Source organism: Triturus cristatus, chromosome 5_2 (assembly GCF_964204655.1).
Source record: "Triturus cristatus chromosome 5_2, aTriCri1.1, whole genome shotgun sequence".
Taxonomy (NCBI): domain Eukaryota; kingdom Metazoa; phylum Chordata; class Amphibia; order Caudata; family Salamandridae; genus Triturus; species Triturus cristatus.
In genome coordinates, this window is record NC_140588.1 from 900,242,746 (window position 1) to 900,259,913 (window position 17,168).

The window sequence follows — 17,168 nt, forward strand, 5'->3', positions numbered from 1 at the left end:
ATTTTCCAAGCACAAATCACAATATGTACATGTGTTAATGTGAATATGATTACTGGAATGATGTTCTGTGAAGTTATGAGGGTTGCCCAGGAGGAACTTGAAGGCTCTGCAACAGAAAGTTAGGTACATGGCAACTCCATTACTTCGTTATAGTATTATTTTCCATTACATCCAGATGGCTACCCTGTACTGTACAGGCAAAACTGAAAGGTGTTCTAATACATGTTAAAATTAGAAGCAGTTGCTTTCCATACAACACATGCACAGGCAGCAGCTGACATACATTCTTTCCACTAGATCAGTTATCACATTAGCCTATTGATATAACAGTTCACACCAATGGCAGACCATCAGGGTGTAGGTGAAAAAAAAAAGAACTGAGTAACTAATCCCTATATAGGAAACACCAATCTACTCCCATGATCTATCAAAAAGAAATTACAAATGAAGGAGGTGGAGAAAGGCAAAACTGGGCAACCTATGTCTATGTAAACATGTTCTACAAGCCGTCAAACCTAAAAAGGTGTGCCATGGTTTCCAATGGTGATCAAGAGTAGTTCCTACGGACATTTTGTGGAGTGGCACATGCAGCTGCTTTCCAAATATCTGATGGCATTTGCCTGGTGAGCTCACCAGAATCTACCATGACTCTAGTAGAGAGCAGAAGGATCTTGGTCAAAGAATACCATCACAATTTGAAATATGGATTAGTCAGATGACATTAGTGGATATAAAGGTCTCTTTGCACACATTACCACCACTGTGTGTGATCAGAACCTAGTCTCAAGAGCAACATTTCTGCTTCCAGTCAAGGACGTATTAACGGCTGTATTTAACATCGATGTCATGTTACAGCTTCTCTGCCACCTCCTCTTCGATGTTTATAGTTCAGCTGGTTAATGTTTGCCCACTGATGAGAGGCCTTTGGACTTGAAATACACTGGTACTCATAGCATCGGGATAATCAAAATTGTAAGAAAAATTAATGTAGAGTAACTATATATGTTAAAGAAATCTATAACACTGAAGGGATACAATTAAAAAAAAAAAACAAATTCATGTTTGTGTAATAAAATGTGACTTCTAATAATCACAAAGATTCCTATGCCTGAACTCACCAGAACAAACTTTCTTGATTGGCATGTTGCCAATAGATTTCTTAGGTGGGACAGAAGACATACCCAGCAGACTCCGCTCTGGAGAGGACGCTGGTTAACTCACAAGGCCCAACTAGAGGGTATCCAGCGCTGGGACATGATAGGGATAACTTTATTGGGTGACGTCTGGACGGACAGCCACATGTGTTCCTTCACAGATATGCAGGCCCACTTTCAGCTTTTCCCCCCCAAACAGTTTCATAGATATCTGCAGATTAGGCACGCACTTGGGCGACACTCCGCTGATCTGGTGGAGTTGCCGCTGTACAGTCCCTTTGAGGCTGATTGTTGATGGGCAGTTTGGATTCAGGAGGGATTTCTCAATTGTATTGTGTTTTGAACAGAAATGTCCCAGAGATGTTGGACTTAACTTGATGGCAATGTGAGGGCTGGGTTGCAGACCTGGACGAACTGGAGTAGCAATGGCTTTTATGATCTCTAGGGATCTTGCTATCTCCGCATGGCTCACACTGGTGCAGTTACAGGACTTACACCTCACATGCGTGACACCCAGTCGACACTGGCATGGGGGCCTTGAGCCAGACCCTAACTGGCCCAGGTGCTCTACCCCTGAGGCAGACTTCTTACACAATGTGTGGAATTGCCCGAAGATCAATCATTACTGGTCCCGGATAGGGTGTACACTTTACAGGGTGCTGGGTGCAGCCATCACGCTCACCCCCAAGTTAGCCCTTCTGGGACATTTAGAGGACTTCAGGTGCTTCAGAAGGCACTGACGGCTGGTGGGTCTGACGACATTGGTGGCCAAAAACACACTGCGAAGAACTGGAAATTGTCCCAGACCCCCGGGCTGCAGTCCTGGAGATCTGGTATGGACTGGTGTTCCAAACAAGAATAGCTAATCTATGTTGTGAGGGGTTGTCCTCAGAAATTATCCAAGACATGGGGCAAATGGTGGGATTACTCTGGATTGTCCTCCATGTCAGAGACTGCACTTGTTGATTATTCTGTTTCTCAGTGGTTGTTGATGGGTAGGGTGATGGAGACTGTTTGGAATGCAATGCCTTTAGTTGTTTCCTTTGTATTTTCAAAAACAAATAACATGTGTTTAAAAAATAATCACAAAGAGAACAAGGACAGAACCAGGGCACTCCTGGATATCAGTACAGTATCACAAGTTCGTAGATGTCTTTTTTGCAAGATAGAAGATGACATACTGGCCCTTCAAAGGGTGCAGAATTGTAAAATGGACTTAGATGCAGACACATCTGGGTCTTGTTGCTAAATCTATGCGCTGAGGTGGAAATACACATTGGAAAGGATATATAGCCCCTCATGCTATATTAGTATTAAAAATCTTTTAACAACTGGACAGAATAAAAGTTCTCATACCTGCAAAGCTTTCACCTTCCCGGGCGTAGTTTCCTGTGATAATCTCTCACCAGTTGTATTTTCTGAGGCAGGTTCAGAAATGAACACACTATCATGTGACAGGGCCTTGTTACCCATACTTCCCTTTGATCTAGAATATAAACATTTTGGCATTGTCAAAAACTTTGCGGGACTATTGACTCTTTCCCTCATTCAACCAAAAAGGATAGGCTAAATCTAGAAAACTCCAATATTACACTTTAAACAACAGCACTAGTAACAAGACACTTGGTAGACACATCTGTGGATGTTAGTTTAAAGGATCAATTATATATATTTTTACATACAAAAGTTAAATTGTGCACCAAACAACAAATGTTACCATAGTACAATGCAATAATTACATTTTAAGATCATCAGTTCACAAGCCAAGAAGAGATATATGTTGCTTTACCTTTAGAAAGAACCAGGAGGGTTGTGTGTTCCTCCGTAAGTCCACCTCGATGTACACAAAACTTAGATTTAAAACCTATAACCCCTTGTTACTACTAGTGAGTCACTCCACTGAACAAAGGTAGAAATTGTAATAATTAATAACATGTATTTAGCAGCTGACGTTCTTTGTCTTATGTTTGATTTATTGGAAGATCAACTGATGTCAATCTGGTTCACAGTTGGCACCTAGGTACAAAACTTGGAGGAGCTAAAACAAGTCCATTATCATCAACCAGCTTATATAATTTACTGGTGACCACCTGGAAGAAGACCATCCGCTTTAGATGATCAACACTTTTTTTAAACTTCCTTTGTTGAGATTTTATTCTAAATGGGTCGTCACATCTCACTTATTTGTTTCATCCACCATTGTGAGAATTCCTTCAACTACATCTGACCTTAACTTTGGGCCAAGAATGTATGTTCTTTTGACAGGTTGGAGAAGCGTATGCACCATCACCCCGGATGGCGGGAACATCTCAGGTGAAATCTCTGGTGGCACTCATTTTTATTTTTACTTCTGAACCTCTACACATTTCAACACTAGTCCTGAGTTGTTACTTATCAGTGAATTAGGAACAGCTCTGCTGTTTTCCATGATTGAGTATTCCCTTCTTGACAAAGGCATTTTGTTTTTAGTTTTGTAGTATCTCCGGCATCCAGATGGTGTTTATTTTTGAGTACCCAGCCACTTGTACATGCTTGCTAATTTTGAAATAATTTGGTATACCTTCACGTGCCAATAGTCCCTGAGGTGGATCCTTTCATCCTTTGGGGCAATGGCCTTGTAGCACTGCTCGTGTTTGCAACATCCAAAGTGGTGGAGAGGCTAATTTTGGGTATCCACCTTACAATGGCTGCTCCTGCCTAGGAAACTGTTTGCATTCAGTAAGGCAAGTGGGCAGTGTTGGGAGGCATGTTAAAGTTGTAGCATATGTCTGCCGAGTACACCCCAACAGATGATAATCAGAAAGTAAAAGACACAAATGATGGACAGAATGTGGAACAAATCAAACATTCACCCCCAGTCAAGAGATCTGGGTTAAATCCATGGTTCTTTTGTTCACCATGCCACCCCAGTTTAGACCCCAACAGATACAAATCAGTCTAGATCCTGCTCCTCATGGAAACAGTCCAGCCTGAACTACCAAGCCAGGTCCTACCTGTACCAGAAACAAGCATCCTGACACTAGTTTCGGGGTATCACCCCTCATCAGCCTGGCTAGCTTGGATCCAGTGGCACAGTAAGCCAGGGACCCATGTCTGGGCATACCTGGGGCACATAGGGCAAGAAAGCAAAAGACACACAAAGGATAGATAGAATGCGGAACAAATAAAACATTCACCCCCAGTCAAAAGATCTGGGTTAAATCCACCATTCTTTTGCTCACCATGCCTCCCCAGTTGAGACCCAGCCATATGTAAATCAGTCTTGACCCTGTCCCTCATGGGAACAGTCCAGCCCAATCTGCCAAGACGGGTCCTCCTTGGACAAGAAACCAGCATCGTGGACCAGTTTCGGGGTATCACCCCTCATCAGCATTTCAGCCTTACCTCGCTCAAGCACCATAGTAATACCAAACGGTTTTGGGTTGCATATTAGAATTCTGTTACCGGAACTTATGATGGTTTGTTTTTTAAGTAGAGTGTGAGCAGCTCTGGGTTCCACAGATGACAGTTACTGCTAATTGGGAGTAAAACCACTGTTTCTGGGCTGTTGCTAATAAAGGACCTTATACCTTACATTTTGTGGATATTCCTTACAGATGGTAACCCCATTCCAAAAGATGTGTTAGTTTTTTTTGTCCCCCTGATTGAAGCCATTTGTATTGGAAACTTCTCTAAACATCGCTCTGTTAGAATCAGACAGGCTGGTTCAAGGAAACAACAGGAAACTTCTGACTTTTGACAATTTTGTTGTGTGCTTCTCAGAACTGGCAGTTTATCCAGCTCGTGGCAACTCTCATTATAACTAATGCAACCAAACAAGATACAGTGCTCAAAAACACCTTTTGTAAAAAGCAGTTTGAGTAGTTATGCATCATTAAAAAATCTGCCATCTGCATATTACATGATGTGCTATTTAAGGGTTATGTTACAGCCTTGTAAATAAAACATAGGAGGGGCACGGAGTAATCTGCATTCCTCTTTGCTATAAATTCTCTCACTTTGAATTCAGCCAAAAGCAAAGTAAACAACAGGCTCCCTCGAAGACAGAGCTTGACACTTGACCTTTGTCTTCGAATGCTCAGCATATGGGATAACAAAACAACAAGATTTAAAGGCCTGTTTACAGAAAGCGAGTTCCTGAAAGAATACAGAAAACACAGTTTATGCAACGGGAGAGACTAGCTGAACCCGGACAGCCTAAAGCAAATAAAGGCAGCAAATTGAAAGTCAGAAAATAGGAGTTACAAACCATAATGCAAACGGTAATCAACTGGCAGAATGCATTGTTATGTCAACTTTCTGAAAGTCCCAAAGACCTCTTTAGGAATCGGCGACCTAAATATGACTTATGGGGTTCTGTACTGACACTTGGAAGGGTCACAAAAGAGTACTAAGTGTGCCAAACCTTCGAAATACATTGGCAAGAATTAAACGTAGGTCCCAATGTGCAGGAAGAGGAAGTTTCAGCATTTCCTGCCAACAGATGACCTGTTTTGGTGCCGGAGTATCTGCGGCATTTGGGTTGCCACCCAGGTAATTTTATTTTTATTTTATTTTTTAACTCCAAAGGTAAACCATTTTACCCAAACAAACCACCAATTTCTCCTAAGAATGCTCTAACACAAATTAGCCAGAAAGGTTTGTTACACTTTGGTCTATCACAACACACAGACAAAGATTTTGACTTCCCACTGTTTGCTATAGAGCTGTTCCTGGTATGAAAAAGACTCCTCCCTATGTCTATTTTGTCCATTTTTGTTATTTCTAATAAATTCATTTTTCTGTTTTACCTTCATTAGTTTGGAAATTGTAAGCTCTTAGTTTAACAATATTATTTTGGTAGCGTTGCACATGTACTACTTGCATTTTTCTCTGAGGAAAGTCTTTCTACTTGTGCTAAACTACCAAGGGTGAGCTAGGTATTCCTCAGAGAAACCAATGTACATACTGGGAGTCAGTCAGATTGACTGGTATTGTGAAAGCTCATACACAGCTCATATTGAGATTCGGACTTCTCATTCAATATCTCAACAATCAAGTTTGCTGCAAATACCTACACTTGCCAACTGACAACAGCTTTAAATTTGTGGCTACTCGTGCCCTGAAAGTACATTTCTTCTTAATGAAATATGCTCAACCAAATGCTAAATATGTGCTAGAGGAAAGGCTCTTACTTTGCAGGTGTGTCAGTGGATTTTGGAGGGAATTATACTGTAAGAGAGGAGGGGGCCCTGTGGTATTTCAGAAAGTGCTTTGCTTTTTAACAGATTTAATGAAAGAACCAATTTGTCATTTTCAAAAAGAAAGGCCTACTAACTTTGACATCTTAATGGTAGAATTCAGTGAGACAATCCAGCTTCAATGGTGTGGAGGATCTACCTTTTTGTTGTATTTTCCCTGAACTAGTTAGGACGGTTTCTGGCATTTTGACTTATGATCAACAGCTCGTAACAGCAAAACCCCTTTTATAAACAGAAACACAGTTTTAAAGTTAGATTGACATGTTTTTCCTGTTTGCAAGTTAGCTGTAATGCCACATGGATGTCTTTAATTGCACGAAAGTCGAATCCCGCAGGTAAGCCTACAAAAAGCTTTCTTGCTGGGTGGGCTTCAGCAGTCATGTAGCAGCACAGGCCAAAAAAGTTAACTATTTCTTCCATTTAAAATGCCCGATGTACCCCTGGGCTCCTATTAAGGAGCATTACAAAGTTATCTGCAGTTGCTCGTTCTATAAACATGAAAATTAAATGTTTACTTTACCCAAAACCAAAAGGGTAACATAACCTTAAAGGTCAAATTTTGAATAAGAAGCTGCAGCCGGCTGTAGTCTTTTTTTAAAAAAAGTGACATTTATGCTTTAATTGTAAGTTACCCAATATCTGTCAGGAGATAGCTAGCAACATAATTTAATTTTTGCAGGAAATATTTAATTAACAGAATAAAATATGTGTTGGATTTTTTAAAATCTATAATGCTATATTAAGAGTTTGTAAAGTTGTCACATAAGCTGTGTAAAAGTCTTAGAAATCTAAATTGGTGGCATAATCCTTTCACGCTAGCGGAGCCTCCTGTGGCGCGGAGGCAAGAGCCGTTCTCCAAACCTCATTATCACTGGATGGGGTGACCTGCACATGATTATTAAAGCTTCCTCTGACAAAAGCCGACCACTGCCAAGGCAGATCAGTATGCAATTGTGTGACACTTACTTCCTGTGAGAGGAAGGCGCTTTGCCTGCATAGAGGGTCATTATCAGCAATGGGATAAGAGCAGATTTGTTGGGAAGTGTGATTTTTCGATCCTGCACGAGACAGCGTGGTTTAGCTTTGTGATTGGAAGTGTGTTTTTTGGTTTTTTACAGTAAAACATCTTTGTGAGACAGGAACTGGGTCAAGCCTAGGCAGAATTAGTGCAGGCGCATTTCAAAATCAAGAGCCCGGGAGGCTGTGTTCCAAGGAGGAGTCAAGACTTAGCTTCTAATGTTCCTGCTCATGCACTTAATCTTAGATAGGAAAACGGCAGGTTGATCTGTAATCCGAATATCGACTGCTGGATGCTAACAGAGAATAGATTTATTAAACGTGGCCCTTTACCCACACTGGGTGTCCTGCACCTTCACAGGTGTGCTCCTTTGCCAGCATCTCAATGGTGCAAGGCGGGCTCATCCAGAGCTCCGGGAGGCTCTGTGTATGAGAATGAAATGTCTGCTGTGGAGAGTCTGAACTTTGTCTTGTTAAAACTGCAATGGGACAGCCAATCTCTGTCCCCATTTGCGTGACGGAGATCATCTTGGTCACATTTCCCCCTGACCCCGCCAGACCTGGTGCTATAGAACTACCAACCCCTTTCTTTCTCGCTTCCTGTACGGTGCACATTGGGGGTCAAAGACCATCAAGCATTGTCTATTCTTCGCCCGGTTCTGTCCCTCATCTCCTGACATCAAGGTGTCATGAGCTAGTGTGGAGCCTGCAGCCCCAAAGAGGGCAGAATCTGCGCTTGCTCCGGACCCCTGCTCCCTTCTGGATTCTGATTACGGGAGTTGGAAACTGCAGGCGCTGCATGGCGCTGGGCATGACCGCCTGGGATCAGGAGCTGCTAGCACAGCCGGCACACGCAAGGTCTACAGATATGTCAATGTTCTGTGGGGTCTGTACAGCTCAACTGGCCATATTTCAGGTTTTTACTGCAATAGGTAAGGCCTTGAGGCACTGTAAAACGCATTAGGATATAGGATCTCCATTGATCATACTTGCGATGAGTGAAACTTACATTTGCAGGAGAAACAGACTTGCATCCGGCTGTTTCTCTTCATTGGAGCCATCAGGGCAGTTGGAAGAGCACCGACCACCTCAAGGTCCCACAGGCCTGAACAAACCTGGCCTTCTGAGAGTGAATTATGTTACTTTCATGGGTCTTACTCATTGTGGCGTTCCCAGCCCACTTCTGGGCTCTAGTGATTTATGAGTTACTGGTCAGTACTGCATGGCCATTTACAATGTGAATGAGAGGAGCCAGGTGATTTTCTAACTGCCTTCGCTTGGCTGAAATGAAAGGAAACAGTCAGGATTATTGCAGAAGAAATTCACGGCGATGCGCCCAGGAGCTCCAACTACATTTCACGAGTCTCAAGATCCTGGACCGTTTTTAAATCATTATCAAGAGTTGAGACATGCCCAGAAAATGTAAGCCTTGATTAACAATATGAATTGAAGAACAGATAATGGACATCTGTCTGCAGCACAATTGAGAGCCCAAACTAAGTCTGAGTCCTGAAGAGAGTCCCGGAACTGTTGGGGATTCGAAACGCGTTGGCTGTTTAGTGTGGGGAACGGTAGAATAGGGTGTGCCACGAGGGGACTGAATAGAAATTATTTCCCCCTTGTTCTAGGTTGTCAACACCCTCAAGTAGGATATGCATCCCCACCCTCCCACAGGCAGGACAGTAGACATGTGTCTTTGAATGAGCAATTGTCCGCCTTGTGTTTTCAGTGCAAATGCAGGACTGGTTTAATTTCAGGCTGGCACACATAATTAATCGATGTTTGTCTTGTGATCATTGGTTTGTTGTATATATTTTTGTCACAAATAACGTTTGGTATTATGTATGTGTTGTATATATTGTCTCACAAAAGAAATGGTTCTAAATCACGCATACAAATGTGTTGCAATTGTGTGATTTACTAATGTGGTGTTTCCTTTTAAAAGACATGTCCAATTGATTTATAAATGTCTTTTTGAATTATCAAAACTAAGCAGAATAAATGCTCAAAAACCTCAGAATTAGTGGTCTCAGGTTTATCGCGAATATTTAAAATAAACCTCCCTTGACACCTTTCTGTGATTTCAATATTTGGGTGGTCCAGTCTGGGGAGTACAGGACCCAAGCCTTCCTTGTTTTGACTATTAGTTTTCATTTAGCAGCACAAACCTGCATTGTAGCTCTACAGCTCTTAGAGGAGTTGGTGGTGCAAAGCTGTGTAATGTGGGTAACAGCAGTGATCAATACTGTACCTCACGTAGGTTTGGATTCCTGAGGTATTACTGCATTACTTGAGGCCCGCTGACAGTAACCATCTTATCCCCATACCCAAGGCTTAGAGGAATTTTACTGGACCATACCAGTTATGAACTTGAGACAGTAGCGCAGTACATGTGGCAGGCAAACCACCATTTCCTTGATATAGACTTTATCAGAACTACTGACTATGTTTTATGTATGTCTCAATAAAACATATTCGTCCCCCTCACTAAGCCGGGACACTTTGATGATGTACGTACCATATGCAGGGCCCATGGCCGTGGCTAGCTGTACTACAAACATTTGGCATAATAAAACGATTTATTGGTATTCAGCTTTTTTTTTTTTTCACCACCTTAATTTCGCTCACGTTTTCTATAACGGAAGAGTGAAGAATAACATTTTATCAATGTTCATTTTTGTTAAGGGCACTGGATCATAGCTTCTTCGCCATCTCAGATTGGCTGGCTTCTAACCTTCCACTGCCCACTTTTAGGGAACTATTTTTTTCCCTTTTTGCTTAAGCCTCCATGAGAGTGCATGCATTTTAAAGCTTTCTTTATTGCCTATTTATTTCCATTTGGCGATGATGTACAACATTGCTACAAGGCATTGCCAAAGCAAAGATGTCCCAAAGGTGAGACCTGCTGGCTTTGCCAATGCTTTTTTTTAGATAGTCATTTATTCATTTATTTTGGGAATACTTACTCCATTATGGTATCCTTATGCTAGAGAAAGGATATTTGTTGTAGTTTTTCTTTTTTTTGTTAGAGAATGCTTGTTTGTTGCTTTATGGACATGAGGGAAAGTCTATTTTCCCGTGGGTTTCTTTTGTTATGTTATGTTATGTTAATTCGGATCTTTTATAGCGCACGGCTACTCCGAAGAGTGTCCCGGCGCTTTGACTAGTGAATTATGTTTTGCCTGTGTTTACATAGGTAAGAAATCATCTAGATTATTTTTTACAAATGTTTATTTAAAATTTATTTAAGGTTTGATTTTTTGTTTCTTTGGTCCTTCTTTATATTTGTGTTTGGTTGCATGTTTTTTTTATTTTAAAAGGTTTTTGGGGTTTAAGTTGTCACATTTTGAGGGGACATTATTCATTGTCCTTTTTTTTTCTCACTCTTCATTTCCATCTATCTGCACCTTATTATTGCATTTTTTTGGGTAATTTGTGGTATATTCGGAGGTTTTTTTGGGTTGTGTGGGTCAATATCATTTTAATATAGGGCCTGCTCACATCTATGGGGGTTGGGGAGGACAGGACAAGAGTCTAGTAGGTCACTGGACTAATACTCTAGGGTTGTGTGTTTACCCTATGGTTACAGATTCAACCCGAGCCTTTCCCTATAGTCTTTCTTCCTCCTAAAGTTCAATAAAATGAATACCATTGATTAGGATAAGGAAAAGGTTACTTACAACAGTTTTGTACCATGAAACTAGTCTGGCTTTACATGCTGTTCACTGTTAAACCCTCTATTGATTGGGTCCAGAAAAATCCCTATTTTAAATTTGTTTCTGGGCATCAACCAGAAGAAAGCCCGATGGAACCCCTAAAATGGCAATCCTAAGCTCACAATGCCCCATATGTGGTTGCCATCTTTAGATACCGTTTTGCCGATGCTAGTACTTTTGTTGCTTTGTTTTGCTTTTATTTTTTTTACTTTTTTTACTTATGTGTCCCTCTTTCAATGGTCAAGTGGGCGGGTCACATGCTGCAAAACTTCGTATAGGTAAATGTTTCCTTTTAGATAACCAATCTCTACTGGATTCACGTGCAGTGCATTAAATATGTAGCAGAATTGGCATTTGCGAAAGGTGAATATTAAATCTGGGAGTCTCTAGTTGGCTGAGGTAGGTACCTTAGATCAAATTGGGACCCTTGCTTCTAGTCAGGAAAAGGAGGGACACCCTCTTAGACAACCCCTGCTCACCCTCTGGTAGCTTGGCACGAGCAGCCCGGCTTATCTCCAAGGCAGTGTGTAATTTATTTGCAACCACACTCCCAGTAACACAGTGATAACACCACAAATGGACACCACACTGATTTAGGAAAATAGAAGTATCTTTATCAAGAAGAAATACGATGTGACGCTCGGGCAAATGGTAGCGAAGAGGAACATAGCTAGACTCTGGGGAAGTTCTATTCCGCCCAAATTGTCAGACTGGAACAGGGATATGGACTGGTGCATGCTCCAGGAAAAGACCGTCTATGTGGCGAGAGGGTGCCCCCGTAAGTGGGTCGAGGTGTGGTCCAAGTGGAATGATTTCAGGGGGGGCATTTGTGTACCTCCATCCGTCGAACAGGCAGACCCCGGGGATGTGTAATATTCCACCGCTCTTGACGCTCCGAGGGCTAAGATAGAGATGCGTAGGTCGCACCACCGGGAAGTGGAAGGCATACGGTGCGTACAGTGTGGACCGTTAGTTAAAAGGGTGGGGGGGGGGAGTTTGACTGTTAGGTACCTTTACGCCTGTTGGGGCACCTGCCTATGTTGAAAAGTGGTTCTAAGAGAAACCGAGACCTATGCTCTTCTTCCCTACAATTTGATACACTTGTTTATTAACGCCGCCGTGCCCCCGGGTTGACGGCACAGGGCTGTGTTATTTGGCTACACATACAATATCACCTCCGCGGCCGGCCCCTTGGGTTGTAGGCTGTCAGCTGTGTACTGTGTATCTCTCAATAAAGGTCTTTTAAAAAAAAAAAAAAAAAAAAGAAGAAATACGATGAGACTAAATGATAAAAATATGCAGCATATGCGTATTCGTAATATTTCACTGGGACATTATTAGGCCAACAATCACTTGGAGGTTCTTGCGGTATTAATGAGCAGTTCACGATGGTCTAATGCAGTCCTAATGCAATGCTATGCAGTTTGTAATGTGGTTCGTAATGTAGAAATAAGACAGTCCTTAATGCAAGTACTAATGCGGTTCGTAAAGCAAGTAATATTGCAGTCCGTACTGCAAGTACTAATGCGGATCGTAAAAGCAAGTAATAATGCAGTTCGTAAAGCAAGTAATAATGCAGTTCGTAATGCAAGTACTAATGCAGATCGTAAAAGCAAGTAATAATGCAGTTCGGCACCGATCGCGGTGCTAGTGAAGGTCTCTACGCCACTCTTGGCGGACTCGCGGTCAGTGACTGCCAAAATATGCCCCCAATACTGTTACGAAGGAAAAAAAGTGCAGCTCCACAATCCGACCCCGTTACTGCCACTTCTCTGCGAGTACGGGCCACGATACTGACTTGAGCGGAGGCTCCCGCTGCAAAGATTGGAAAGGCTGAGAGCGGTCTCTCGTAGCACTCCGCCCCAGGCGGCGACACATGCAAGCTCGCTGAGCGTTACCTGGAGGGTGAGGGGGGTGCAGTCTCTCTCTCCTCACGGCTTGGGCGTCACGCTGGGGGGCTTCGGGTTGGTGGCGGCTACTCCTCGCCATGAGATTCGGGCTACCAGGTGACGGCCTCACAGCTGATCGGCTCTCAGCGCGACTTCGTTGATCTTGGGCAAAGGACCTCGGACCCACAATGGTGAAGGTTCACAGGTCTTGGCAAAGGAAGGCTCCGGCCGGAGGCGGTGATTTCTAACGGGTCCCCCTTTGGACGATGGTCCGGGCCGATGGCGATAACGATCACAGCACTAATGGTCACGCTGTCGATCGAAGCAGAGTGCAAAACTGCTCTGGGCCACACCATCACGGGGCAATTCTCATGAAGGTCTCAGGCTGCAAAAAGCTAACGCACACAGCATCGCTGAGACACACTTGGAAACTTTTATGTTCCTGAGTTTCCACAACAGGGAGCCAGCCCCTCTCGGGTCCTTGGAGACAAGTTACTTCAGGACACAGCAAAGTCCTCTCTAGCAGGGGGACACAGCACACAGCAAAGTCCCTTGTCCTCTCCTTAGTCAAATCAGCAAACTGCAGGCCAGCCCCAGAACACACAGCAAGGACAATCCTTCTCTTCAGCTGTCCTTCTTTGGCAGAGGTTCCTCTTGATCACAAAGTAGTTTCAATCCTTTTTCAGTCTTGAGTTCTGGGGCTTTCAGCTCTCTCATTTATACCCCTAAATGCCTTTGATGACTTTGTGTTCAGGGTGCTCTGAGCCCAGTCCAAAGCAGACCTGGTTGTTTTCCAGCCAGTGCACACCTTCTTTCTTGGATAGTCAGGGTCTGGGCCTCAGACACTCCGCAGGAGGTGGAACCATTCTTTTGTGGCAGCAGCACAGCCCTCTTCCCATCAAAGGGGTTACTCCTCCCGCCACACCAAATGCAGACCAGCCTGTCGCCATCTAACCTACTCCTCCCTGGTGTCAGGACACTTCCCAGACCCCGTCACATCCAAACCCAGACAGTCAATACACAACCAGGCAGAGGCATGTAGGATGGTTAGAACAAGAAACCAGTAAAAGCGTGGTTTCTAAACACACAATTTAAAAACCACCTTCACAAAGATGTGTTATTAAATTCTGAGTTCAGGCACGCTTAACTCCATCTCTCGATCTTATGCCTATGGGAATATATGCTGGAAACATGTGACACATCATTCCCCATTCTGTCCTATGGGCAAGATGGCCTTGCAACAGTAAAAAACAAATTTGGCAGTATTTCACCGTCAGGACATGGTACACACTTCAGTACATGTCCTACCTTTCACATACACTGCACCCTGCCCAGGGGGTACCTTGGGCCTACTTCAGGAGTGTCTGATGTGCATAAAAAGGTAAGGGTAAGGCCTGGCAAGTGGGTGCACTTGTCAGGACAACAAGGCAGTTAACAAACTGCGCGCAGGCACTGCAGTGGCAGGCCTGAGATCTCTAGTAGTATTTGCATTACCAGTCCTGGCACACAGAGTGCACTCTACTAGGGACTTTACTAGTAAGACAAACATACCAATTATGGACAACCAATTACCATAACACTTTATACAGGGAGCACTTCCACTTTGACACTGATCAGCAGTGGCAAAGTGCCCAAAGCATCTAAGTCGGCAACACAATGTCAGCAAAAGGTCTAGGAGGAAGGCAAAAAGTTTAAGGACCTTTAGCCAAAAAAGGCCCAGTCCAACAGTGAGAGTGAACTGTGGTGGTCGCAAAATGTGTTTAAGAAACTTCTGTTCCAACGCTGCCTTGCGGTTTGCATGGATAGCTACACTGTAGTGTTTTGTGAAGGTATTTGCATAAGAATAAATTGCTGCCATACATATGCCATTGTAGAGACATTTTCTACAATGGCTAATGTTGCCCCTTTTTTCTTGTAGAAGCATCTGCTGTTTGTTATCTGGGGCTTTGCTTGCAAGTGAGTAACATGATTTGCTAGCTTGTGCTACGCACTTGCACAGGTTATCGTTAGTACGTGGAACCCTTGATTTGTTGCCACAAAAGAACATAAAACGGTCCACTTATCCTGAGTGATTTTATCTCCTGTATGTAATACAGGATGCAATGCTCTCCTTTCATCTAGTGAATGAAGCATTTGATAAATGCTGGATTCCCTGCTAAATAGTTTAATAAGTTTTCTTTGGTGCACAAGTAATAACAAATCGTGTTCACTTCGCTGCATAACACTCATGTGTGGTAAGTCATCTTGCCTCCTTTGACACCTCCATACATTTGTTTGGTAGGCCCAGGTGGCCAGATACAAGGTCTTCAGTGTCCAAGATGCCAGGCTGAGGTGACTGGTTATGGGTGACCCTCTCATGGTGATGGTAGCTGTGGGATTGACTGTTTGACGTTTCTGAATTTTGTTCTGTTCTCTAATGTCCAGCACTGTATTGTTTTGTGAAATGTATTCATGGCAACCACTAGATCATGCCAATCCCCCGTCACCTGTTCCCACTGGTACAGGAGCCCCTCCTGCATGGGATTAATATATACACTATGAAACAGCACTAGGCAAATGCATCACACCATCATTCCTAACATCTGTACGAGATGTCAAAATCTTTTTAAGTGAGAGCTTAGATGAAGGCAAACTTGATATGGCTCTCTTTGGAACTGTAAAGGCCTTGCCCTGGTTCGAGTATGAGTCCGCCTGAGAAAGATCTTTGTCTTTGAAGAGTGAGGGGAGTATTTCTCCACGTTCATATTAGAATTGCGATGCGTACATTGATTTCATCACCTATACGGCATTGGTATTCTTTAACCAATCATGCCTGTACCACCATAATCTAGGTAGGGGTACACATATAACTCCCTCCCTGTTCTTAAATTCGTAAAATATTAAGTGCCAGGGCCCTCATCAGGAGGCCACTGCAGCCTACACCACCCGTTACCCCGGCCAGCGCTGCCAGACAAACAGCCCACCATGTGGCAGACTGTCCTAATTACCGGTGCTGCCAATTAAGTGCCGGTGCCAGGCACCAGAAACCACGGGCTCAAATTAAGCACTACTCCCTCGACCTCTTCTTTTACATCATTTGGGCAGCCACCACCTCATAACACTTCATGAACACTTTGTGAGATAACTTTATTCCAAAAGGTATTACTCTGAATTGATAATGAGTGTCCTATTACAAACCAGAGGTATTTTCTGTGCTGCTTCTTCATGAGGGATAAACAAATAGACATCTATCAGATGTATTGTCGCCATATAACCTTCCTTTTGAAGCACTGGAATAATTTCCTACAATACGGTATTTTTGGCGGGGCGTGGTGAAGTGGCGCAGCATGATGGCTGCCTAAATCGCAAGCTCCATCCCTGTTAGCCCCCTCACTACTATCCGCCACAATAATCCGAGAACAAAGCCGAAATTCCTTAACCGGAATTGGCGCTGAGCATCTGCAAGGCACCCCCGTGTCGATCGGAGGTCCGGAGCCGAAGATACGGCTCCCGTTACAGCGAGTCCCTTTCGCACATCTGAACCGGGGCCTGGAGTTACGATCGGGGCGAGATTAGAGCGAGGGAGAACGGCCGGACCACAGACACAAATCCGAGGCTCCGCTGGGCCTCCAGGCGGAGTCTCTCACTGCGCTGCTGGCTCCCGGCGAACCATCTCTGCCCCCGGAGAGGAGTGCCGATTGTTGAAGGAGGCCTCCGCTGAGGCCAAGCAGCTGAGTGGACCGAGGTCGAGGTCCCTGGGGATCGACGCGGCGGTGATTGGTCTTCCTAAAAGGAGGTCAGTGGTGACTCTCTTGTCATTATTACTCCGACCTTCCACACCCCCAGCGCATCGGGGCAGGGAAGTGACTGTGGCCCCCTCCTGGTGAGGCGGCATGAATAGAGGATACACATAGCCCTCCCGGGCTCCAAGACCCTGTGGAGGACTGGTCCAGAGCTTTTCCCACTGAGCCTCACACCTATAACTTAATTCCCCCTGTGTGTCCAAGACTCTGATCCAGTGGGGTCACCCAATCAGCTATATGCAACTGCTTCAGCGGGCATGGGGAGGCCTCTCCAACATGCATATCTAGGCCACCACAATCTGAGCCTATCAGCCCGCAGCACTTCGAAAGGGAGGAGATCAAGTTTGTGGTGACTAGTAACCCTCCGAAT

The 17,168-nt window shown here is 43.9% G+C and overlaps 1 protein-coding gene across 8 annotated transcripts in view; it reads right to left on the reverse strand.

Annotated features, from left to right (window-relative positions):
* KIAA1210 (KIAA1210 ortholog) overlaps positions 1-17,168 on the reverse strand; it is a 545,154-nt gene that overhangs the window by 136,324 nt on the left and 391,662 nt on the right. For all 8 annotated transcript variants that reach the window (XM_085608043.1, XM_085608048.1, XM_085608050.1 and 5 more), the window contains one exon: positions 2,511-2,640. In XM_085608043.1, the coding sequence (XP_085464169.1) occupies positions 2,511-2,640 (130 nt within the window). The remainder of the gene's footprint in view (positions 1-2,510; positions 2,641-17,168) is intronic.